This window comes from Pseudopipra pipra, chromosome 3 (assembly GCF_036250125.1).
Source record: "Pseudopipra pipra isolate bDixPip1 chromosome 3, bDixPip1.hap1, whole genome shotgun sequence".
NCBI classification, from domain to species: Eukaryota; Metazoa; Chordata; class Aves; order Passeriformes; family Pipridae; genus Pseudopipra; species Pseudopipra pipra.
This window is the reverse complement of record NC_087551.1, coordinates 11,852,087-11,876,859: the sequence shown is the minus strand read 5'-3', so window position 1 is coordinate 11,876,859 and position 24,773 is coordinate 11,852,087. Positions and strand designations below refer to the sequence as shown.

Sequence of the window (24,773 nt, the reverse complement as noted above, 5' to 3'; positions counted from 1 at the left end):
GATAGTCCTTTCTCTCTTCCTCTGAGTTGCTTGCAGCAGAAGTAGTAGCACCCACTCTCTGTACCATCAAGGTGTGTGATGCTGCATGGAGCTGTGTTTGAAATCAAGGTTTTCCAAAAGACACCATTTTTTCAGAGGCCCAGCTTGCACCCCATTGCTCTATTCCCTCCATTCTGTATTTTTGACAAATAGTTCCCTGAATTGACTCTATATTAATTCCTTTCTTTTCCTACTTGTCATGCCCAATTTCTGTCTTCTCCACTCTGATGTCACCTTCCAACACCTTGCTCACATTAGCCTTTTTTTGTGATGTTAAGACATCTAGCACCCTGTGATCAGCTTACTCACAGGCTGTTCCCCACTTGTTTGGAGGTTTTTTAAATTGCTTTCCTAAACGATGCCCACCAGTTCCAGCCACCTCTTGAGCTCTGTGGCCAGATTCTGGGGGTCACAAGCCTCTTTTGGAGCAGTTGAAGCTCTCAGCATGGTCCCCAGGTCGCTACCAGCCTTTCCCCATTGCAACCACTGCTTGTTATTCCTTGCTGACAAACTTCCTCTGCTTCCTGCAGTTCCCCTTTAAGGATGTTAACCAGATGAAGGTTGGATTTCTGATGGATTTCTCTGGCTCTCTCCCATCAGACTGCATTGCTGTCACTGCCCTAGAGGGACTCTTCAGTGACAACAGTGGGGTGCAGGTGTCACAGGCAGCACAGGGCTAAGCTGAGGATGCTTTTTCACCCAGGTCAAGCCAGCAGCAGCCAGGGAGCAGCTATGTGCCTTGGAACCCTGGTGTACCCCCTTTGGTTTCCTTCAGTTTTGTCTCTGATACAGCTACTTCCACATATGAACTCTGGCACCCTGGTTCCAGCATCATGTTTTAGAGAAGCACAGGTATCTGCTCTTGCTCTGATTCCTTATTTTTATGTGCCTCGTTAAAGCAGTTCTTCACTGCTTCCCACGCAAATGTTGTCACCTCCCGTCCTAGTCTCTAGTGAAGACTCAGGGGTTTTATGATTCCAGCTCACAGATGAATCATCTTATCTTTAGCCACACTGCTTGGTAGTGACCTCCAGCACCTCTGTCCTACCTCTGTCACATAGGTACCTCTGTGGTGTCCCACTCCCTGGGCACCTTCATAGACAGAAACCCCTTGAACCTGCAAGAGATTGCTCTGATAGCAAGTGAGAGCTGGTGCTTCTGCATCCAATAGAAAAGAGCTAGTTTTTTTCTGTGTCAGCTTGCCCTCTTGTGCCTCACAGAGCTCTCCACTGAGGTTGAGTTGCAAGGTTTCATTTTTGGAGGCAGGTTGTTTAGGATGCTTTGTTTTCCTGCTCTTTCAGCCCTTTTGGGGATTGCTGCTTATTCTGGGGCTAGGAGAATGATCCCGCAGCCAAACTCTTCACCTTGTTGTACCTCTGTAAGGCAGAGCTCTGCTGCCTTCACAGAGGCCCTCCACCTGCCTGCACCAACTAGTCCACACTCACCATGGGACACATGAGCTAAGCCTGGATGCTGGTCCAATGTCTCCATTTGCCATGGACACTGCAGATGGGATTCATATGTTCATGGTGCCACTCGAGATGCTCCAGGGCATCAGATACAACAAGGACCTATGGCTACCCTGTCAGGAACCTATGCAAGGTGGGCTGCATTTCCCCTGGCACTCTGTCACTTGCACTTGTCCTCGGTCTCAGGTCTATATCTAGTTTTGCTCTTAGCCCATCTCCAGAGATCCAAGAGCCTCTCCATCTCCCAAAAATACATATGTTTACAATGAGCACTTTAAAGCCAGAAATACACTGCTAAACCTTCCCTGTGTAGCTAAGACCTAAATCACTTAGAAGCAAGTTCAGAGTTAAATGCAATAAGCTGCTTAGGCTGATAGAAGAGCATTTGCAGAGAGGTATATCCGCCAAGGTAAGGGAAACCTTTCACCTTCCCTGGCTTGGTTTATCTGCACACAAGCCCCTGGCTGTGCCAAGCCCAGCTGTACCAGAGTCCTGAGGAGCTGGAGCTCCCAGGATCCTGCAGACTAGCATAGCTGGGTGCCAGGTCACGGAGGTGCATGCGTTCCCCCTCCTCCTCCACCAGTGAGGCCCCAGCAAGGAGGGGTCCTGGCCCCAGTCCCTCCTGGAGGGCAGGCAGGACCCTTGTCAGCCCAGGCTTCCCTGTGTGCCACAGGTTTTCCTGGGACCACTGCTGGGGTGCGGCCGTGAGGGGTCTGTGTCAGGCTGGGGCAGGGCGGAGGGGCAGGAGGAGGCCGTGGGGTGGGAGGTTGGCTGGAGGAGGGAGGGGGTGCAGGACGTGGCCCCAGGGCGGGAGCTGATGGGGACGGCAGGGGAGCGGGAGACCCCCCGAGGGGCCCCAGGGGCGGCGGGCAGAGAGGAACAGGAGCAGGAAGAGCGGCGGGCGGCGCCGGGCCCGCCAGTGAGGCGGGGGCCGCCGCAGTCCCCGCCCGCCGCCCACCGGGAGGGGCCAAGCGCCGTCGCCGCAGAGCCACCGCTGCCGGGCCGCGCCGGGCGATGCCGCGCCGGGCCCGGGGCCGCCGCCGCCGCTGCCCTGCGCCCCGGGGAGCCGCCCGAGGTAAGCGGGACCCCGGGGGGCCTGCGGGCCGAGCTGCCGCGGCCGGCGGGCAGCGCCCGCCCCCGACGAGGCCCGGCCGGCGTGGGAAGGGGGCTCTGGACAGGCGGGGTCGGGGGCGCCCGGGCACCCAGAGGGGACACGGCCCGGCGGGGCGGCCCCACTCGGGCCCCGGGGTGGGCGTCCGTGCGGACAGGCCCTGCTGAACCGGGGCTTAGGGTACCCCCAGTCTCTCCGGAGGCTCGGGAAGGCCGTGGAGTGACAGGCGGGTGAGCCCCAGCCGTGTGGCGCGCTCCAGATGTGCCACATCCATGAGCTCCCCCAAGCTCACCGGCCTCTGATCTCTTCCCCCTGAGAGGCACCTGTATCTGGCAGCTTCAGGCTTCGCTGCCTCCCACAACATGCAAGGATGCTGCTGGGCCCAGAGATGCACGACTGTGCCGGACACCTGCTCCCTCAGCCAAAAAGCAGGAGTTCAGGTACCTTGTGCTCAGGGCCCTGTGCCATCAGTTTCAGCACCAGGAGCATCCGTGTGCAGAGGTGACCATTAACTGTGCGGTCTCCATCCTGCTCTCAAGTGCTCCATGGTCAAATGCCACTCACACTGGATGACCAGGATGGTGTCCTGGTGCCCCTGCATGGCCCAGGTGTGGCTGAGGCGAGCTCTGCGTGGGCAGCCATCGTGCAGCACTGTGCCACACAGTCATCAGCCCAGCTTCATCCTCCATTTCATCCGGGGGGCTGGCTCCCCTCCAGAGCAGCTGCTGAGTTGTGCCTGGCGAGGCCCCGACTCTGTCCTCCCTCTCTGCCTCTGACAGCAGCTGCCTGCAGCTGTGCTTGGTCAGGGGGAGGGAGTCTGACAGTCCTGGTGCCATACAAGGCACGCAGGGTCCTTTTGGGGATGGTGCTTTGCTCTGCCCCAGCCCAGGAAAGCTGAGCATCCTGCCAAAATTGAGGGCCTGTTGCAGAGCTCCTTGTGTCCTGGAGCTGTGGGCTGGTGCTGCTTTTCCTTGCTTTCAGTTTATGGTGTTGGGGCAGGGTAGGCATGGGCAAACAGCTCTAGGCAAAGCTCTTGGGGACCATGAACCTGAAGGAAACTGAATATTGGGCTGATTTCTTCCCTCCCACCCCACAGGATAGCTAGGCTAAAAATAACCCTTCATCTTGTGCTGTACATGAGAATAAGGAGACTAAAAGAACAGTCTTGGATTGGGCAGTTAAGGGCCTGCTTGGGTTAAATGCATAGTTGTGGTCTTATGTGCCTTGGGGGGAAAAATATAACCAGTGCCACTGGCTGGGAAGTCCCATGGAAAATAAGGCACATACCCTTCATGGTGGCAGAGACTAGCCAGTGAGATGAGCTACCAGAAGAGGCAGTGGCATCCCAAGTGCTTGAAGTGTCCCAAGTGTCCAGCCTGTCCCACTATGTGCAGCCTGGGAGCTGGGCTTCAGACATCATGGGCCACCGGGATGGCCTGGTCAGGAGTCTCAGGAGCACTTTGGCTAGAAGTCTGCAGGTTTGGAACAAACCAGGCACATAGGATGGTTGAAATCTATGAACGCCCCCCTCCCTTCTTTCAGCCATCCACAGCTGTTGGGGAGAGGGCAGCAGAAGGGGGCCCAAGGGTGGGGATAGGAAATCTCAGCAACTCCCTGACAACCCCGCCTGTTCCTCTGTGCAGGATGGTTCCCCCACCACCTGTCAGCAAGCCCCACGTGTGCCTCTCCACTGTGCTCATCATGACCAGCCTCGTCCTCATGGATGCCTACCTGGTGGAGCAGAGCCAGGGCTCCAGGAAGTTGGGCATCTGTGTCATGGTGGCAGTGGGTGACTTGTGCTTCCTGCTGGTCCTCCGCTATGTGGCCATCTGGGTCGGGGCAGAGGTAAAGACAGCTAAGCGGGGCTATGCCATGATCCTCTGGTTCCTGTATGTCTTCGTTCTGGAGATCAAAGTCTACTTTGTGTACCAGAATTATAAAGCTGATCGGAAAAGCTTGGACCTCATAGCTCGCAAAGCATTGACCTTGCTGCTCTCCATCTGCATCCCAGCCCTCTACGTGTTGTTGGTGGCCACGGAGCATATGGAGTATGTCAGAACATTCAAGAAGAAGGAAGATCTCCGCAACCGCCTCTTCTGGGTCATTGTGGACATGCTGGATGTGCTGGACATCCAGGCCAACCTGTGGGAGCCACAGAAGAAGGGGCTGCCACTCTGGGCTGAGGGCATCATGTTCTTCTACTGCTACATCTTGCTCCTGGTCCTCCCGTGCGTGTCCCTGTGTGAGATCAGCATGCAGGGCATTGGCATTGTGCCGCACCGGATGATGCTGTACCCCATGCTGAGCATGCTCACTGTAAACATCACCACCATCTTCATCCGAGGCAGCAACATGGTCTTCTTCAGGGACGCCCGGGTATCCAGCATCTTCATGGGCAAAAACATGCTTGCCATTGGGATGAAGGTCTGCATGTTTGTGCAGTACCAGCGGCACCAGCACCACACACCTTCGGGGCCAGACCTACAGCACAGTGACCCAGCCCAACTGCCCACAGTAGGGCTGCGCAAGTCCCGGGACCAGCCTGCCTGCCCCGAGGAGCTGGCCCGGGACAACACGTGACAAGCCAGCAGGAGCTACAGCCTGGGCACCACCATGCCTGGCAGTACCGACAAACCAGAGGCCGCTGAGCTCCCCGCCTGGACAGAGGGCAACGACCCTGCTCCCTCCCTCCCTGGGCGAAGCTGCTCAGGGCCCCGAGGGTCGCATGGTGAGGGCCCCTTGTAGTGGCCTCCGTAAGGCTGCAGAGCAGTTTGAGACCTCAGCACCCCACCAAGTGAAACAGGCAGCAGAGTAGAGGAGGAGGCCAGGGTTGCTTGCCAGGTGTTGGGTCTGGCTGGGGCCAGGCAGCCCTATCTTGTGCCAGGCTCCCCCACCAGTGCTCCCCATACAGCACTGCCCTCTGGCCAGGCAGGGCACCACACAGGGACACAGCAGGTCACCTGCTTTACTGTTGTGGATGGCCCTGGCTCCAGTGTGGTCCTTGGCAGCAACCTGCTCCCCACTGTGTAAGTCAAGGCCCCCATGCAGGAGGAGCAATGCCTGGGCCTTCCCCTGCTGTCACCCCTCTCAGCCAGCTGCAGGCCTGGGGGGACCCAGAAAGGGGTGACTGTCCCTTTTTGTATTATCTCCCTCTTTGCAATAAAAGACCTGAGCCCTGCAGCCTTCTCCTGTCTGTGTCCCTGGCAGCAGGCTGATCCCCCCACCACTCCTGTGTGTGCGTGTCCCTTGTGTGCCTGTAAGTCCAGCTGCAGCGCATGTGGAGAGGCTTGCTCAGTGACTGCCTAGGCCTGGGGAGAGCATCCCAGATACCTGGGTCTGAACATTTGGGAGAGGAGAGGCGGGTCCTTGTGAGAGTCAAATGGGCTCTGAGGGTGTCACTGGTGGGGTAGGTGTGGCAGCTTTGTCAGTCACCACTGCCTGTGCACAGCTGCAGTTACATCAACTGGTACCAGCCATGCTCAGGGACACCCATAGCAAGTCCCCACGCTTCACCAGCGCAGGTCTGGAAGGGACACACTGCCCGAATCACCTTAGAAACAAGGAAAATAACCCAACTGCTTGAGGCTGGGAGGCTACAGGAAAGAGCAGCTTCCTGGCAGTAGGAGGCTCCGTGGAGATGGTGGAAGCATCTCCTCTTGGAGCTGGTGTTGCCATGCTGCCGCCTGCCCAAATACCCAGTGACACCTCACTACTGGCTGAGTTGGGCAACGCCCAAGGACTTCCCCTGCTGCGGGGTGCTGGGCCCAGGAGCTGGCACGTACAGAGGCCAGCAGGCTCACTCCTCACTACTAACGTGCTGAGCAGAAGCAGGTGACATCCCAGCGAGGATGCTCACCTTGCAGGCTGTGCTGGTTTTAAAAACTCAGCGGGGAGAAAAAAAGTTAAGACTGCTCAAGCCACCCCTTACGATGGTGGAGAGGGAAAACAAAAAAAGACTGCGAGAGGTTAAAAAACGTTAGTCTCACAATTTTACTGAGGTAAAACTCACAAATAACACAGCAATACAGAGGAAAAAGAATGGTTTACCCACAAAACCAACAAAGGTAAAAAATTGTTACGTTCCTCCCCACACACCCAGGGCAAAACCAAAAGAAATGGTTCCCGTTCCCACTGCGCCGGCCCCACGTGGTCCAGGGGAACAAAGAAAACAATGTGGCAAACGAATCCCCGCGGCCCGACGCCCTCCCCAGCCAGGCAAAAACCACGGGGGAAACACGAACAAAACAGAAACCTGGAAAACGATTTAGTCTGGAAGGAGTTATGCTGCCGAGATGCTGGCGTGGGTCCGGGCGTAGCGGCGGCGTGGGCGCAGGGGGCTCTTGGTTCCCTGCTGTGCGCCTGGAAAAAGTGGCGGTGGCAAAAACGCGTCGGCGGCTTTAAAAAGCGGGAAGCGGCGATCCGCTAAGGGATTGCGCAAACCCCGGGAGCGGCGTGCGGTCCAGGGCCGCCCCCTCCTTTTGAAGGTGCAGAAACTCCGCTTTCAGTAGCCGCGGCGGCTTCTCTCTGTACTGAGCAGCCACACAGTCTTGGGATCCCCGATCTTACATCCTCTCTCCACAACCGGGATGTAGCAGGCGGCGGCAGGCTGCAGGGTATCTCGGTGGCTGCGAAAATAGCTCCGGAGCGACTCCGGACCCGTCGGGACGGTGCCTTTGCCTCCCTTTGGAGGAGAAGCAGACGGCATTCCCGGTGGCACCGAGCAGCCATACCGTCTCTGGGATCCTAGACCCGCACCCTTTCTCCTCCGGAGCGCGCCACCAGCAGCACTCACTCCTGCTTCCGACGTAGGACCATCTGAACTTCAACTGTCTCGGCGTGTTTATGGTGGAAACCACGCCCGCTCGCTGTGACGCGGGTATATTGAATATTCAACACTAAAGCTCCACCCTTTTGCTTTGTAAGCAAAGTAAGGCGTACAGGCCTCAGCAAGAAGATGCCCCTTGGCTCCAGACGGGCAGGAGGGGAAAGCAAGACCACTTTGGGTCCATCAGACTTGCCACCTCCTGTACAGGACCTACAAGCGCCCTACATGGGGACACGTACTCAAATGCTGAGGAATGCCACATGGCCCCTTAGCAAGGCTGTGGCAGCAGGTCTCTAGCCAAGCTGGCACATCCCATTTCTACTGCCTTCCCCCAGTTACACTAAGACCTGTCAGCACAGCATCACCCACAGGAACTGCAGTGGAGGCAGGTGCTTTAGCAACACCCTCAGGCCAATGAGCTGCTCATTGTTCCATGTTTTGCTTATAGCAATGCCTGTCCCCTGGCCCCACACAACTGTGGCCCACCTGCATGCAGCACAGCTGTGCCCAGGCAATGCCCTGTTCTGCAGAGCCAAGGCACTCTCCCAGCACCAGCTCCAACCTGTAAGACAGGGATCATCCAAGTCACCTCCTTATCAGCACAACCACAGCAGACAGGGGTAACCAGAGTAAGGAGAAACAAGAGAGCTGGTGTTCAAACATAATATTGGAGAGAGGCATTAACTCCCCTAAGTTCAAACACTTTTGACTGTAACAGCAACGACACTGGGAATAAAGGAAAACCAGTATTTTATTTCATACAGGATCAGCTTCCCAGAAGCACTAACAGCCCTGCGGGGACAACCATGAGAAGCCAAGGAGAGAGGCCAAGCTGCTCTGAAGGAGAGATCAGGAGTAGCAGTAGCTGAGCAGTCAGCAGCATGCCCTGTGACAGAGGAAGGCTAGCCACAGCTGGGTCTGCATCACTAGATGCAGCCCATGCAGAGCAGTGTGATCCTCTTCCCTTTACTCAGCCCTTGTGAGACTACGTCCAGATACTGCATCCAGGCTGGGCCACCAAAAGACAGATGGTTGTCTGGGCTGACTCCAGTTCAGTATGTGAAAGTCGTCAGAGGCTGAAGCACTGCAAGGAAAGACTGAGGGAACAGGGTTTATTGACCCTTAAGAAGAACAGACTTTGCAGAGACCTTACAGCCCCTCTTTTCCACCCACCCCTCAGACTTGTGACAAGGCTACTGAAAGACAGCCGGGCACTTCAATGAGAACAAGACAATGATATGGATAGCACCAGGCAGGTTTCCTGGATGAGGGAACAAAAAGTTCCATCTTGAGAACCTGAAGCAGTAGAGCAGAGGCCAGGAGAGGTGGTGGCATCTCTCCTGGGACATTAACAGACCCCACCAACGCATCCCATGGCAACCTGGTCTGAAGTCAGTGCCAGCCCTGCTTTGAACAGGTCCTTTTCCACCTCAGTGGAAGTCTGAGAAAACCTGGAGTAGAGCCAGCAATGCAGGGCAAGACTCATGCTTTCCTTGCTAGAGTAAGAAATGAGCAGGTGCAAGGACAAAACCAGCTGTCAACACTGTAAGCATCTGCACGACACACTTGTCACCACCCATGGTCTAAACCACAAGTTAAGAGGATATTTCAGCTACAAAACCCCCACTATTTCCTTCAGTTTAGCCTCTGCTCTGCTGCCTTACAGCATCACTGTGCAGTGGAAGGCAGATATTGGGAAGAAGGATAGCCATCTTCCAGGCCTGGCTAAGGCAGAATGAGTCCCAGTGCCAGACAACAGCACGTCTGTCCAATGTCACAAGTTCTTCTGTGAGGGTAGACGGCGCTTGTCTTTGATGGCATTTCTCTTCCTCTTCTTGTTCAGGAAGCTCTCCAGCTTTCCACTCCTCTTCAGCTCTGCATACTTCTCAGCTAGCTCCAATTTCCGCTTCTCAGCTGCAGAGGAGAGGGAAGCAAAGTTTTAAACCGAAGCCCAAAACACATCTACAGACCAGCCCGTCCTCACCTCTCCCTCCCTGGCTCCCAGGCTTAGCTTGCCCATTGAGCACCAGTACTAGAAAAATCCCTCCATGGCTCTGTGGAATAGTATTGACACCTCACTACAAGTGCTTGAATTCCTGTCAGCAGTACTCCCTCTAGGTCTTCCTGCAGCATGTTCACACTGAATACTTACATTTCTTTAGGAAAAAGGGTTTCTTTCCCTGCTTGGCCAATTCCCTCTGTTGTCTCTTCAAAGACAGCTCTCTCTCCCTCAGCTTCTGCTGTTTTTTCTGTGCCTGTTCTTGCTGTGTCTGTACAAAAAAGATGGCCTGTGTCAGCATCGAGGCAGACCTCAGGTCACACATCCTCTCTTCCAGTGCCTCACAGAGAGACGCTGTGCTGAACTCACCATACGGTTCAGAAGCTGCTGAAGTTTCTCCTTCTGCTCCATGTTCCGGCATTTCTTCAGCTGCTTCTGAACCATCTAGAAGAGAGCAGAAAGCTGCATGACTGCCTGTCTGTCACCTCCACTGTGAAAAGCCTTGGAAGAAGTAGCCCCTGCCAAGCAAGGTTCTTCCAGGCAAGGACAGGCACAGAGCATCACCTCCTTCTCCTGCTTCTTGATGCTGTCCAGGAAGCTGTACGTCTTCATAAATATTTCAGGCTTATACTCTCCAGACAAGTCATCAAATCGAGGGTCTCTGCGGACCTGATGGCAAGGAAGGCAAAGGCAAGAGCTGTAGCCAGGATTATCCTATTAATAGCCTGCTTACTCTCCTTTCACAGATCAGACCTTGCCATTTTTTTCACCAGCAATATTACACACCCACCATTGAAACATCTGCATTTGGCAAAGACTGAGTGCGATGATTAAGGTGGCAGTCCCTCACAAAAGCAAGCCTGCATCCAGTCTACCAAACAACAGACATTTCCATATGCAAGTCTACACCCAGGAGTATCCAATTCAAGGAACAGGAGCAGGAGTGCTACCTCCAAACACTTGCAACTCCCAGACCAAGAGCTTGCTTAATATGCATTGTCAAGGTGATGGATTTGGGAACTCAAACCTATCTAGATTTTCACAGATTAACTGGGTCAGGTCATAAAAAAGGGAGAGATAAAAAGAGATCTCTAACTGCAGAAATCAACATATTCAGATGATCCAGCAATAACAAGTCAAAGTTACATTCAGATTAGAAAGTAGATGGACATTTTAACTTCTGGAATTAGTACTGAACAGTGACTGTGGCTTGCAGTGAAATTGTCATTGGTGGGAGTCATTACATCTTCTAGAAACACTTTGGACACAAACACTGAAGTTAACCTGCAGCTGCTCCTGCACCCATCCCTTCTTCTCCCCAGGGAAACACTATCACTGTCTGCACTCACCAGTAGACCAGCCCTGTTCTCTAGAAACAGCCGCTGCCATCTGCAGCAGCCCAATTACCAGCATTGCTATGGGAAGTCAGCTCCTGAACTGGGGAGGGGGAGCACCCACCTTCTTTCTAACAGAGACGACTTGTCGCAGAAAAGGCACAGGCTTCTTGGCAGACATCTCCAATGGCCTGAAAAAGAGAGAAATGTATTTAAGAGGATCAGATGTCAGAATGAGGCCCAGGCTAATATTTCGGGAGTTAGTCAAACCCTCAGAAGAACATTACTGCACAACAGACTCTCCCAACTCAATCCTCCCTATACCTGCAGAGAGCAAAGAGGTGACTCAGTCGAGCCACAGAAGGCTAAGGCAACCAAATGTATAAATGTGTAGTTAAACTAACCCTACACAGAACTTGTAACAGCCCCACTGAATCGAGTGAAAACCCACCACCTGCATCAGTAGATGTGCTGTACTCGATTATTTCTCTCATAGTCACAGAATGGCTGGGGGTGGAAGGGACCTTTGGTGATCACCTAGAGACCACCACTCTACTAAAGCAGGTTAACCTAGACAAGGTTGCACAGGATTGCATCCAGGTGGATTTTGAATATCTCCAGAGACAGAGACTCCACAACCTCACTGGGCAGCCTGTTCCAGTGCTCAGCCACTCTCACAGTAAAGTTTTCCCTCATACTCACATGGAACTCCCTGTGTTTCAGACTGTGCCTGTTACCCCTTGTCCTGTTGCTGGGCACCACTGAAAAGAGCTTAGCCCCATCCCCTCGACCCCTGACCTTAACATTGATAAGTAAGCATTGATAAGGTCCCCTCTCAGTCATCTCTTCTCGAGGCTGAACAGGCCCATCTCCCTCAATCTGTCCTCAAAAGAAAGATGCTCCAGTCATTTTTTTTGCCCTCCGCTGGACCCACTCCAATAGCTCTGTTGTCTCCCCTGTCTTGAGGAGCCCAGAACTGGACACAGCACTCCTAATGTGGCCTGACCAGGGTTGACTAGCGGAGCAGGATCACCTCCTTTGTCCTGCTAGCAAGGCTCTTCCTAATGCACCCCAGGATACCATTGGCCTTGCTGGCCACAAGGGCACACTGCTGGCTCATGAAAAGCTTGTTGTCACCAGGACCCCCAGGTCCTTCTCCACAGAGCGGCATTCCAGCAGGACGGCCTCCAGCATCTACTGGTGCTTGGGCTTATTCCTCCCCAGGTGCAGGACCCTGCACTTGTCTTTGTTGAACTTCAGGCAGTTCTTCTCTGTCCAACTCTCCAGCCTGTCCAGTTCTTGCAGAATGGCAGCACAGCCCTCTGGTGTACCAGCCTTTGTGTTGTCAGCAAGCTTGCTGAGGGACACTCTGTCCCTTCATCCAGGTCACTGATGAATAAGTTGAACAATGCTGGACCCAGTACTGACCCCCACGGACACCACTAGCAACAGGCCTCCAACTAGTCTATTGCATCTCTGATCACGACTCTCTTGAGTTCTGCCATTCAGCTGGTTCTCAATCCACCTCACCATCCACTCATCTAATCCACACTTCCTGAGCTTGCCTATGAGGATGTTAGGGAAGACAGTGTCAAAAGTCTTGCTGAAGTCAAGGTAGACAACATCCACTGCTCTCACCTCAGCCACCCAGCCAGTCATGCCATCACAGAAGGATATCAGATTGGTCAAGCAAGATTTCCCCTTGGTGAATCCATACAGACTACTCCCAGAAACCTTCCACATGCTTAGAGATGACCTCCAGAATGAGACTCTCCATCACATTTCCAAGGATGGAGGTGAGGCTTACTGGTCTGTAGTTTTCCGAGTCCTCCCTTCTTGCCCTTTCTGACACTGGCTTTCCTTCAGACCTCTTGCACCTCTCCTGCTCTCCATGCCCTTTCAAAGATGATGGAGAGTGGGTGAGCGATAACATCTGCCAGCTCCCTCAGCACTCATGGATGCCAAAGTAGGGAATTTCTGCACTGACCTGGAAGTTACAAAGACAGGCCAGGCTCAGCAAGAAAGCACACTGTAACACCAGTAAGGAAAAGGTCAGCCCCAGGATAACGGGCTGCACAGTGTGTGGTACATATCCCAAAAGAGACTTCACAATGAATCAGGATTGTGAGGATTACAGTGACAATCAATTAAGGGAAAAAGTTTTCCTTGCAACACAGGCCTTAGAGCTTGATGGTATAAGGTGGCAGAACAGGGTATTTACTCTCCCTGTATTACTTGGATGCTGCGTCCTGTGATTTGTCAGGTAAGGTACCAGAAACATGAAAAACCTGCTGAGAGCACCCACAGCGTGGGCATTGCACCCACAGTCAGCCACAAGTAACATCAGGGCAGGAACATAACCGCCCAGGAGTAAGTTTTCCAAATCCCTCTTAGAGCAGCATTCAGTGTATTTCCATGTCTGCTGATGTGGCTACACCCCTGTACAATGCTCTGGAGTCAGCTTGATACAGCACTGCTGAAGCCAGCTAAGTGCCAGGGGATTTCTTTGATGTCCTTTCTTTAAGAAACTCACTTCCATAACAAAAACACAAGAGAAACACCACGTGGGATTTAACATGCTTTAACAGGTGGGGTTTAATACATCGCTTAAAGGATTAGGGGAATTAAATAAAAGCAGAATTATGCAAACTGTGTGGCAGAAATTAGAGACACTGTGTGAAGATGCTGGACTACACAAAATCCCCCAGAACCCTGGGTAAAAGGAAAAACAGAAACATTATTCTAATCAACTGTTTACAGCAGGAGAAACATGTATTAAGCAGAGATTCAGAAACAAATTAGGGAGCGCTAGTGTAACAGAGGAAACCTGTTCAAATCACTTGGATGCAACTCTGAGGACTGAAAATTAGCTAAATACTGCAAATAAAGGGTAAGAGTATTGCTGTTACTAGTGGGGGTCTGTGGAGACCTGTAAAAAGATCTGATAGTTTTTGTTGTGCCAAATACAGGAAAAAGTCTGTAATGTTCTCCCTCTGTAGAGAGGGGAAAAAGGGAAAATGAACACAGACAAGCCACAGATAAGACAACAGCAGGATGAATGAAATTGCCTGTGACTGTAACTCCAGCCAGTGGAGCCAGGCAGAAGATGCTGATAAGCTGGAAGAGGTTTAGAAACCAGCAGGGTAACTATTTCAGGTCACAGTGGACACTATCATACAGTTTGAAAAGCACACCATGCTGAGGGTGACAAGTGCTTTAACACAGAAGGTATAAAGGCATTGAGTGCCAATTTAACTATCAAGTAACAGGTGGCTGCTGGGGATTTGAACAGGATAGGATATTAAGAGCTCTGAAAACAGCACCGGACCATTCCCAAATGAAACACTATAGTAACAGGCATTATTGTCTAGTACATTAAAGGAGATCTATGCCAGCTCCAAGGCAACACCAGCACTGTGAGGAGTTCCCAGTGTAATTTCTGGAGGCAGAGAGCACACATGCATATTTTTCCGATCACAAAAATGCCTCTTTACCCCTTTTTGCCTTGTTGCTGCTTCACCATAGCTTTGGTAGGTTTTGAAGTTTTCTTTCCACTGGTCATCTGTTTGCACACTCTTGTTCTTGCATCACTCTGCATCTGCAGTAGTTCCTCGAAAGACATGTCAGACTGATCTGGAAGAGAGCACAGGACACACCTAAACTGAACAGCTTCTCAAGGCACTTCTCACTCCCAAATTCCTCCAACAGGGATGTCTCAGAGCCTGAGACAGTGACACAAGCACAGTAGTGTCATCCCTGTACAACTGCATGGCAGAAAGAAGCCTCTGCGTCTCTCAGCCTTTGATTCCTCTCTCATTAATCACTTCAGTCTTTACCACTGGAATAGCCTCCCCCTCACCCCAATGTGTCTTTGCTTCTCTCTCCACTCAATAGCACAGAAAAGAGCAGTACAAAGGTTCTACCTGGTACAAAGAGCAGTATGAGCTCTGCACTGGGTTATACTTTGGCTGCATTGCAAATTCTGGCCACCTCTCAGTCCCGACTCTCCCACTTCAACAGACTGTTGTTCCATTGCCTTTAAATGGGCATCATCACACCTCTTACAGCACAAAACCAGCCAAGAGGTGAAAGAAAACCACATGGGCTATTCAGTCTGTTAAGATTTGGAGACAAACTCCCCACTGCACATCTGCTATTGCTCTGCTCAGTCAGCAGTGGAGCAGCTCCCACAGCAGACCCTCCTCAACACACCAGGGGCCTGTGAACTACTGAAATCTAGACATTCAACTTCACCACTCACTGCCAACAGAAACAGTTTATAGCCTGATTCACTGGGGAAGAAAAAACCCCACAACACCAAAAAGCAGTTTCATATCCTAACCTTGCTGGGAGTTCCCCAGAACATTATTTACATCCTGTGTTTCATAAAATGTTCCTTCTCTTCTCTGACTGCTGACAACATAGGAAACAGCAAAACTAATTCTACCCATGGTGGTAATGAATGCACAATATTCTGCTGGAATTGTCTGTTGATATGTTTCTTTAATATCCCTCACTGTCAGTAACCTTTAACACTTCTTATAACAGAGTGTAAAAATGATTCTTTCTGGATTTACACCGCTGGGTGTTCAGAACTAACAACTGAAACACTTTTTAAGTCAGCACTTGGATACGCTTATTCTGTTCTCTCATAGGGGCAAGAAGGGGTTTGTACTGGCTCACTTCTAAAAGGTAAAGCCTTGGCAAATTGACTTGGGTGGTGTTTGCCTGCTCAACACCTCTGAGCAGTGACAGGCACATGGCCTTTCTAAGCCTCTGTGATACTAATGCATTTGTCACAGAACACCCCAACTGTGGCCCAGCAGGAACAATCACATCCTGTCTGTGGTACATTGGCCTTGGCTGGGTGCCAAGTGCCCACCAAGCTGCTCTATCACTCCTCTCCTCTGCTAGATAGGGAAGAGAAAATACAACAAAGGCTCGCGGGTTGACATAAAGCCAGGAGAAATCACTCACCAATTACCGTCACATGAGCAAAACAAACAGATTGGGACACAGTTCTTCACGAACTGCTCCAGTCTGGGTCCCTTTCCACAGAGTGGAGTCCTTCAGGAACAGGCTGCTCCACCGTGGGTCCCCCATGGGGTCACAAGTCCTGCCAGCAAACCTGCTCCAGCTTCTCATGGTGGCACATTCACTCACTTCAGTGTGAGGTCCTCCATGGGCTGCAGAGGCACAGCTGCCTCACCATGGGCTGCACCACAGGCTGCAGGAGTATCTCTGCCCAGCTGCCTGAAGCACCTCCTCCCTCTCCTTCTTCACTGATTTTGGTGTCTGCAGGGCTCTTTCTCTCACATATTCTCACTCCTTTCTACCAGTTGCTGATCAGCAGCAGGGCTTTTCCCCTTCTTAGATGTTACCACAGAGGTGCTACCACTGTTGCTTATAAAAGCCCTTGGCCACAGCTGAGCTAATGGGACATGTGAGAAGCTTCTGGCATCCTTGTAGCCCACTCACTACCAAACCCTTGCCACGCAAACCCAAAACACTGCCCCAAGAGCAAGGTTTCTGTGTGCTTTGCCAAATTCAGGAAGCAACATGAGGTCAGTCACATTGGCTCAGAGCATGGACTTACTATTTATTATCCCAGTCACTCTCATCCTGGCAATAACTAAGACCTTCTGTTTCAGAAACTACTCTCATCATTCAGAAAACCTAATGGGCACAGCCATGTGTTGCCTCAGGAAATGTTTTCTTTTTGCTTGTTCTGAACACTCATGAACTCTGCTCTGTCGATGTCCTTAGTCCTCTGAAGTAGGCTAAGGGAACACTGCACATCCAGTCTGCCACACAAGGGACAAAAGAAATGCGAATACAGCATGATTTCATTACACTACTTCCCCAAAACACCCTTCCCCCTTATCTTACTGCAATTTGACATCCTCTCTTGCTTGGACTCCTGCAAACACCCTTGCCCCTGCCTTCTTAGCAATGACAGCAGCATTGCCCTTTCTGGTCTCCACCTTTTCCCTTGTCACTTGTGTACAATCGCTTACTGCCTGCCCAGAATGTGAAATCCCCTTCAGACCAATGAGCTGTGCCTGCACTCAGGCATGAGCAGAGTGCCATGCAGCTCAGCAATTTACATTAATCTCGCTATTGGGGTTCACAGAGACACAAGAAAACCAACAAATTCGTGGACAAGAGAATCTGCTGCCACACTGCTCAAATTCAGGAAAAATCTGTGCTAATTATATGAGTTACTGGAGGACAAAGCAATTAACCTCTACATACAGCAATATTTAAGTATCACTCAAAGCATCACTAGGCACACAAATGAAAGACACTGAACAAGGACTAGTGAAAAGGGCAAAGAAAGCATTAAAGGAAAGGAAGAATCATAGAACAGAATCATAGAATCAGCCGGGTTGGAAAGGACCTCTGAGATCATCAAGTCCAACCTTTGATCCACTACCACCGTGGTTACTAGACCATGGCACTAAGTGCCACATCCAGTCTCATCTTAAAAACCTCCAGGGATGGAGAATCCACCACTTCCCTGGGCAGCCCATTTCAATGCCTGATTACCCTCTCTGTAAAGAATTTCTTCCTAATGTCTAGCCAAAACCTCCGCTGGCAGAGCTTAAGACCATAATGATGTGGAAGATACTCTTAACACAGGTTGAAGACAGACAAGACGCCATCACTTGCACTACAATACTCCACTTAGCTGCAATTCCAAAACAATACTATTTAAATAGCAAAGGCTTACAAGATGTCACTAAAAACAAGACAAAGACACCATATAAAAAGATGCAAAGGATTAGAAAAGAGATTTGGTATAAACCAGAGAAAGCAAAGGCATGCAGAGCTTCCACTGATAAAATATTTCAATACTGGTACAGGTGACCAGACTTGACTACCCAAAACCTAATGGGGATGATTTCCACACAGTAGTATCAGTCCAAGAAATACACCCCATTTGTAGGAGATCGAATTAGCCACTCATTCATCAAAACATCACTGGACATAATAAACATGTTTTGGGGTAGAAGTGAATGGTCCTAGCAGATGTTCATTGCTGGGCAGCAGAATTGGCAACTGTGTGTGTGAAAAGGCCCCAGTTAAAAACACAGGATTAGTTTATTTCCCTTGTTTCTTGCATTCTTTCTTGAGGCCCTAATTTCCCCTTTTTTTTCATTCATTTTTCCCCCTAGAATATAACTTATCTTTTCTGTTCTGTCTCTGTAGTCTATTTCATTTTTTCCCTCCTACCATTTTTTCCCTTCATCCATTATTTTATAGATTATTTCCTCTTTTTTGCACCTCTTGATAGGTTACTGTTACCTACTGATAACAGGGACATTTCCTGCTCAGGAGCACAGCCTCCTCGTGTTTCCTATCCTCCCACAGACTCCTGTGACACATGGACACCTTATGCCTTTCTCAGCCTGTAGAGGGCTATACGACCTGCTGAGCACATCAGAGCGTCCAGGATGCAAGAACAGATGGCCTAAGAAATGGCTGATATCTGCCCAGTTGTTCCCTACTGAAACAAAATTAGTGCTGGACTCAAATATAACTCCTTCTGCTCCAGAGAAAAGATTACAGAGCCCTCCAACAGATGGCAAAAGTAAAACTACTGTTCCCATTCACATCAGCTGTGGAAAGGAAAGGGTGCCTGTCAGTGGTCCTCTCTCTGAGCTTTGCTAAAGCTCACCATTTCCTCACCAGAGAAAACCAAAATGACTAAAACAGATAGTGGGGCACCCTGCCAGTCCCAAAAGTCCACCTTTAGAGGAGATGTGCCTCCCCCCTTGGCCCCACTCAGACACACCACGGAGAACCCTTTCACAAGACAATCAGTGACTCCTCACACCTGAATCACGCCATGTGTTTGACACCTCAGTTTTGTTTAAGGGCCTTTGCTGTACTTTTCGTAAGGTTTTCGTTCTCACCTGGATCATTTTGAGATGAGGAAACCACACTGTGCTCACCACTGTGGATGAGAACCACCACCTGCACAGCCTGAACCTCAGCCCAAGCTGTGCCCACAGCCACGCACCGCCCGGTTCTCCCACTCCACCTCTCCTGGCGAGGACCTCTGGAGCTCCTCCGCGTCTGAATTTGCACAGAGCAACTGTCCTGGAGATGTGTGAGATCTTCCACGGTAGAAGGTGTCCCTGCCCACAACAGGGGGGCTGGAAGTGGATGATCTTTAAGGTCCCTTCCAACCCAAACCACTCTACAGTTCTGTGATTCCACATACGGGGAAGGCGACTACGGGGAAGAGGCCCCTACACGGTTTTTGTTCCAGGGACCGCTCACGCATCTCCAGCGCACACCCTGCTGTGATCCCGAGCTCATCCTCTGAGCGGAGCAGGTGAGGGAGGGATGCAGGACTTGGAATACGAAATGTGACCAAGCCATTTGCCAACTCGTTTCCCACTGAGCGGACGGCCGTGACCCCCCCGATGCGCGCTGAGGCCGCCGCCCGTACCGGAGGCGCTGCCGCCGGGCCTCCCCTCACCTCTCCCGCCGGGCCCCGCCGCCTCCGCCTCCTCGTCCCCCGAGAGGCTACCGTCGTCGTCGCTGTCGCCATCGCCCTCCGCCGCCTCCAGCCTCCCGAGCGGCTGCTCCGCGACCGCATCTTCCTCGCCCTCCGTGGCGGCGGCAGCGGCGACTCGTCCCCGTCCCGCCCGGTCCCGGCGCGGCCGCATCGCCCCCGCCCGCGGCCCCGCCCTCCCGGAAGCGGAACCAGGGCACACCAGAGAGGCACGTGGGGGAGCGGGTTTTATTGGCGTCATTTTTAAGCAAAAATCGTTCCTTTGTGAGGAACAGGTCACGTACGCACTCTGGTGATATCCAGCTAATTCGTCAATAAATGGTGAAGTGCAAGATCGAGATCCCTCTGCACTGCCGAACTGAGTCATCTTGATGCTGGATTGTATCACAGCCTGACCAAGGTTTCTAACACGAACACCAACTGTGTAAAATGAGGGTTTGCCATCGCCTTGAATTGCGAAGGTCTTAGCAGTGACTGTCTGAACGGAGATGGAGTTACATACAGTGGCCTGCATTAGGAGAGATACAGTCAGCACACCAAGGGATGTCAGTGTCTCTGTAGACTTGAGACCTGTGAGGGCACACTTGGAATGTTGCATCCAATTTTCTCACCGCTCCCCAGTTAAAAGGAGAGGGGAGGAACTGGGGAGGGTTCAGTAGAGAGTTCCCAAGACAGTCAGAGGAATCGGCATCGCCTTCCTCGGGAAGGGGCGGGGGTCTTGGCGCGGGCGGGGCAGAGGCGGTCGGCGAGAGGCGGTCGGCGAGGGCGCGGAGCTGCGCGGCGAGACGGCTGAGCTCCGGGCCCGCCGGCGGGGCGGCGGCGCGGGGCTGCCGGGAGCGCAGGTGGGCCGCCTCCTCCTCCCTGCGGGGACAAGGGGTCAGGGGCGGCAGGTGATGCGGCGGTCCCCGCCACCCCCCCCGGAGCCCCCTCACCTGAGGCAGGTGCAGGTGCAGGAGATGCAGCGGCCCCCGCCGTCCCGCCTCGCCCACACTCGCAGCCAGGCCCAGGCGCGGTCCCGGCGCAGCACCCGCAGCACCGCGGTCCCGGCGCAGCACCCGCAGCACCGCGGTCCCCGAGGCGGGCCCGGCGCCGGCCCCGAGCGCTGCGGGCAAGGGAAGCGACTGCGTTAGGCGGCGGCAGGCCGCCTGTACACCCCCTAGGCTGCCTCGATGAGGTCTGCAGGCGGTCACTGCTCTGGCCCCAGCGCCACAGAAGCCACACAGAGCAGAGTCAGACCGTAGGAGTCCTGCCCCCCGAAAGAGCTGGAGCTCAAGGGGGCTTGTCCCTCCTCTGTCCACTGTGGCAAAGCCTCCGAAGCTTGGAAGCTACATGTGACCTTATAGACAGTGTGTGACCAACTCCCTGCCTCATCCTTTTGGAGCAGGGAGTCTCAGTTGGGCAGGACTGAATTCGATTTGTGTCTGCTGTCCCGGATAGACATGTTTCAGGCACAGCCAGACCATGTAGCCAGAGGACAGTACACATGTTCCTGGGCCCGACACTCACCCACGGCCCTGTGCTGGGCAGCTGCCAGATCAGCATCCTCAGGGTGCAGGAGGCTGTACCAGGACTGACCGACTAGCTCCTCCCTGCGGTAGCCAAGGTGGTAGGTGACACTGGGGGAGACAAGGGGAGTGGGGACTGAGTGCCATACAGGGTCCGCACCCTGTCAGCAAGGAGCAGCAGCTGCTTGATGGAGAGCAAAACAACAGAGGTACAGAAATAAGTTGTAAAGGAGGGAAGAGGTCTGTGAGTCTCAGTGCTCACACAGTATCTAGCCTGCATCCCATACAAGGCTTGGTGAAGGGAAATGATTCTTGCTGCCTGAGATGTACAGCTGGGGCTCTGGTGCAAGCAGGCACACCTCACCTCTCCGTGACATCAATAAACGTCATGTCTAGGATGTGCGTGCTCTGGAATATGTCATCCTGGGAACCACCTTCGCCATCTGCAGGCGACTGCATGACCGGTGAGCAGAGTGCCAGGAAGGCTGTGGTGGAGGGGGAGGGTGGCCAGCTCAGGGCCACAAAGCGCCCACACACTGTCACGACCCGATTCCCTCCGTGCTTCAGCCGGAAGGCCTTGGACGTGCACATCTCACTGACAAAAGTGACTTCTGCAGAGAAACAAACCATTCCGAGTGGGTCAGAGGCTCCCCTGCTCTGTTCTCAGCAGGGCTGGCCCTGGATCTCTGATCACAGCCACTGAGGGCCAGAGCAAGATGGCAACATCTGCAAGATGCCAGCAGAGGCCTCCCTTACCCCTGCCAGGCTCCTTCTGGGCGAGGAGGAGCTTCTTGTACACATCCTCACATGCTTGCCCATCCAGGATGTCAAAGACCGTGTCCCCCTGGGCGAGCAGCTCCACCTGACAAAAGAGGGGGCTTTCCTCAAGAACTGTGCCTGTTTTGGTGAGCCTTGGCTGGCACCATGGGCACACAGACCACTGGAGCCACAACCTAGCATCTGCTGGGGCAGTGTGCTGTGCACACAATAAAGGCACCAGGACAGTGACTGCAAATGCCTAGTGAGCAAGCCTTACCACGGAAAGGCCCAGGACCTGAGCCACGTTCTCTGAGATGTAGACCAGCTTTCCACTGGCTGACAGCACAAGTAGAAACCCCGGGAGCAGGGAGAGTAGCTCTGTGCCGAGGGCCGGTTCAGCAGGAGGAGCTGAGCCTGCAGGGGGATCAGGGTGAAGTGCTGTCTTGATGGAGCAGGAGCAGCACCCCACACAGATGTAAGATAGTATGGGGTACAGCAGTGCCATGGGTACCTGGAGGGAACAGCTGAGCCCCCCGCAGCCGGAGGCACACCAGGGCCATGGTGTGGAGGTAGGAGAGCCGCTCCTTCTCCTGCATGGAGATGGGCAGCAGGGAACGCAATGCCTGCAGCTCTGCATTGATCTGGTCCCGGCGAGCCTTGGAGGCACTCTTGGTTGACCTGCAAAGCCAGCCATCTGGGGAGGTGCATCCAGGGAGGGAAAGGGACAGCATTCCCCACCTGTCGCTATGGGGAGAATTATGAGCTTGGGGATATGGAGTGGAGATGCTCAGCACCCATGCCAGCTGCTGCCTCTAGGAGAGCAAACCTTGCGTAGCTGTTTCGGTGCACTGGATGCAGGCAGAGGTGCTCAAGGCTACCCAAGGGGACATGCTGCTGGTGTGGCTGGTGTCTCTCCTGCTGGGGACCAGGTTGGACAATGACCTGTGCTTTGGTGAGGAGCCCACGCGACACAACCTCGCCACCAAACTCCGCAAGGATGGAAATTGCATCCAGTGCCAGAATGTGCACCCCAGTCCACCAGATATGTCTTTCCTCTTCAACTACCCAAAATCCCTCTGCCCCACCAAGCTCCTGCACCTCCTCCCCACGTGCCAGCTGACAGCCCCACTGTCTCAGGCTGGTGTAAGCCTTTTGCAAGGGCCATCAGACCTGTCCCAGGGCTCTCAGAGGCCATCACAGCCCTGAAAGTGGGAGGTGGAGGGGAGCTCACCTGAATGGCCTTGAGGCCCTGGGCGCCTGCTTGCCCCTCCTGGGCAGGCAGCTCATCTCTGCCTGCAGGGGCTGGTGGCAGTGGCTGCAGAAGATGGTCATACTGCTGGTGCTGCGATGCCTGAAGCTGGCAGGCCTGAACTGCTGCCTCCTTCGCTTCTGGCTGTGGCTGAACCTGCTGACCCCTCTGCTCCTGGCCTCCTTTTGTATCCTCCTGGGGTGCAGAGGCCAAGCCACTCATGGAGAGAGTTACCTCTTGTGACGCAACTCCAAACAGCTCAGAGCTATTTTTAGAAGGCGGGCTGCTAAAAATAGCCTTGCAGCCGGCTGCAATCTGAGAGGGGAAGTAATAAAAGGAAGCCAGGGTCTTTAAAGCAAACCTGCCACTCAGGAGGGGGCAGTGACGAAGACAGCAGGGATCCCCCTGCATGGCATACATCTGCCCAGTTCCTGGCCCACAGCTGCTGCCACCCCAGTAGAAGGTTCTGTGTCTAGTCTGCCTGCCTGGCAGCTGCTCTCCAGCATCACTGGTGAGCTGGGTGCTGTGAGAAGGAGCTGATAAGCCAAGAAAATGCACTGAGGATATCTGGACCAAGACAGTGAGAATTTCCCATGCTCAGGCCTGCAGCAGGGTCCTGGCAAAGGGAGTCAGGGCCACAGCACCCCTGAACCCAAGAGAACCCTTCAAGGAGATTGGGGTGTTGGTGACCCCATTCTTTTCTTCCCAGAGAGGCCTTTTCCCCACCAAAGGTTTGCTCTCCTAGAGGCAACTGACATGGGGTGCTGAGCCCTTCTAGGGCCTGTTGTCTCCACTTGATGGTGTAGAGATTGTGATTCTTCCCAGACAAGCCCCAGTGACAGCCATTCATGGACAGAATTGAGAGCACCTTTGGGGAGCCTCTGCTCAGCACCACATTACCCAGCCCAGCAAGTCTGTGTGGTCTGTGGGTGTTTCCTGGTGCCTGGCATCCTGCAAGGACAGTAAGCTTGGTGCTTCAGTGCTGGGAGAGGGGATGCCATGGCAAAAAGTCACTATTTCATTTCACAGCTTGAGAGAGAGCCTGTGGCTGAAGCAGTTGATTTGAGGAGTTAGAGCTGCTGCACAACAGAGGGTAGATGTCCACCCAGCTCTCACAAGTAATCTGCAGCTGCCAAGGACCACAAAGGAGGAGCCGAGGCTGGGGCTGTTCTCCCTGAGCCAGATGTACTGTCAGCACACCTGTCTCCCTCCAGGCCCCAGGCTGCCACTGATGCTAATCACCCACCACGGTGAGCTGCCAGTGCATGAAGAACAAGCTCTTGTCACAATTGAGGTGCCTTCTGTTCTCCTGCCACCGGGTTTTCACCACTCTTGTGCCACTCCAGACTGCTCCATTGTGCCCACATTGGCAGCCCAGGCAACCATGCAACCTTGTGCTGCTGGATGAGCAGCACTTGACTCTGGCTGTGTGCCAGCCCTCAGGGTAGGGCAGACAGCCTAGGCCCTCTGCCACCCATTCCTGGCATGTGGCTGCAATCATCTCGGCTGCCCAGGAAAGACCCTCAGTGCTTCCCTAGGCTAATGCTGTCCCTGCATTAGCCTCACTATAGTTGCCATGGGAGCTCCTCTTCACATCAGACACTGCACATCCACAGAAAGGGGCTTGAGCACAGTGCTCTGTGCCACCCAGGAAGACTGTCCCAGGCACCACTCCATCTCCAGCCCTGAAGCAGGAAGCAACAGGGCATCCACCCTTCTGAGGCAGCACAGTCCAGGAGACGTACACCACTTTCTTCCCTGTCCTCTTGGCAAGGCAGCACAGCCCTGGGCAGGAGGCAGGTACACCAGGGCAGTGCTGCTGTGGAGGGCCCAGCTTCCCTTCTGCCACCTCAGCCAGGGCTCACACCAGCCAGAGCCTGCTGCTGCCACAAGCCACTAGTGGCCTGCAGCTTTGGAGGAAAGCACTTGGTTCAGTCTCTCCTCTCTCACACCCTC

The 24,773-nt window shown here is 53.3% G+C and overlaps 3 protein-coding genes across 5 annotated transcripts; 1 reads left to right on the top strand and 2 right to left on the bottom strand.

The window, feature by feature from the left end:
* The first annotated feature begins 2,392 nt into the window (after positions 1-2,392).
* LOC135410910 (transmembrane protein 121-like) lies at positions 2,393-5,799 on the top strand. Of its 2 annotated transcripts, none has more exons than XM_064647827.1 (2): positions 2,393-2,583; positions 4,263-5,799. In XM_064647827.1, the coding sequence occupies exon 2, from the start codon at positions 4,264-4,266 to the stop codon at positions 5,197-5,199; it is 936 nt and encodes a 311-aa protein (XP_064503897.1). In that variant the 5' UTR covers positions 2,393-2,583; position 4,263; the 3' UTR covers positions 5,200-5,799. The 2 variants fall into 2 exon arrangements, with proteins under 2 accessions (XP_064503897.1, XP_064503898.1); XM_064647828.1 differs by lacking the exon at positions 2,393-2,583 and adding an exon at positions 2,834-3,059.
* A 2,378-nt stretch (positions 5,800-8,177) lies between these two features.
* Positions 8,178-19,486, bottom strand: RRP36 (ribosomal RNA processing 36). Its single transcript, XM_064647826.1, has 7 exons — positions 19,269-19,486; positions 14,272-14,410; positions 10,902-10,968; positions 10,008-10,112; positions 9,813-9,887; positions 9,597-9,714; positions 8,178-9,358 (listed from the first exon to the last, which is right to left on the bottom strand). Exons 1-7 carry the CDS (start codon positions 19,456-19,458, stop codon positions 9,219-9,221), a joined length of 834 nt encoding a protein of 277 aa, XP_064503896.1. The 5' UTR covers positions 19,459-19,486; the 3' UTR covers positions 8,178-9,218.
* A 28-nt stretch (positions 19,487-19,514) lies between these two features.
* LOC135410906 (neuronal PAS domain-containing protein 4-like) lies at positions 19,515-24,698 on the bottom strand. Of its 2 annotated transcripts, XM_064647817.1 has the most exons (8): positions 22,800-24,698; positions 22,080-22,246; positions 21,846-21,982; positions 21,566-21,671; positions 21,174-21,420; positions 20,811-20,920; positions 20,237-20,406; positions 19,853-20,165 (listed from the first exon to the last, which is right to left on the bottom strand). In XM_064647817.1, the coding sequence occupies exons 1-8, from the start codon at positions 22,898-22,900 to the stop codon at positions 19,980-19,982; spliced, it is 1,224 nt and encodes a 407-aa protein (XP_064503887.1). In that variant the 5' UTR covers positions 22,901-24,698; the 3' UTR covers positions 19,853-19,979. The 2 variants fall into 2 exon arrangements, with proteins under 2 accessions (XP_064503885.1, XP_064503887.1); XM_064647815.1 differs by having other exon boundaries at positions 19,515-20,406.
* Between the last annotated feature and the right edge of the window lie 75 nt (positions 24,699-24,773).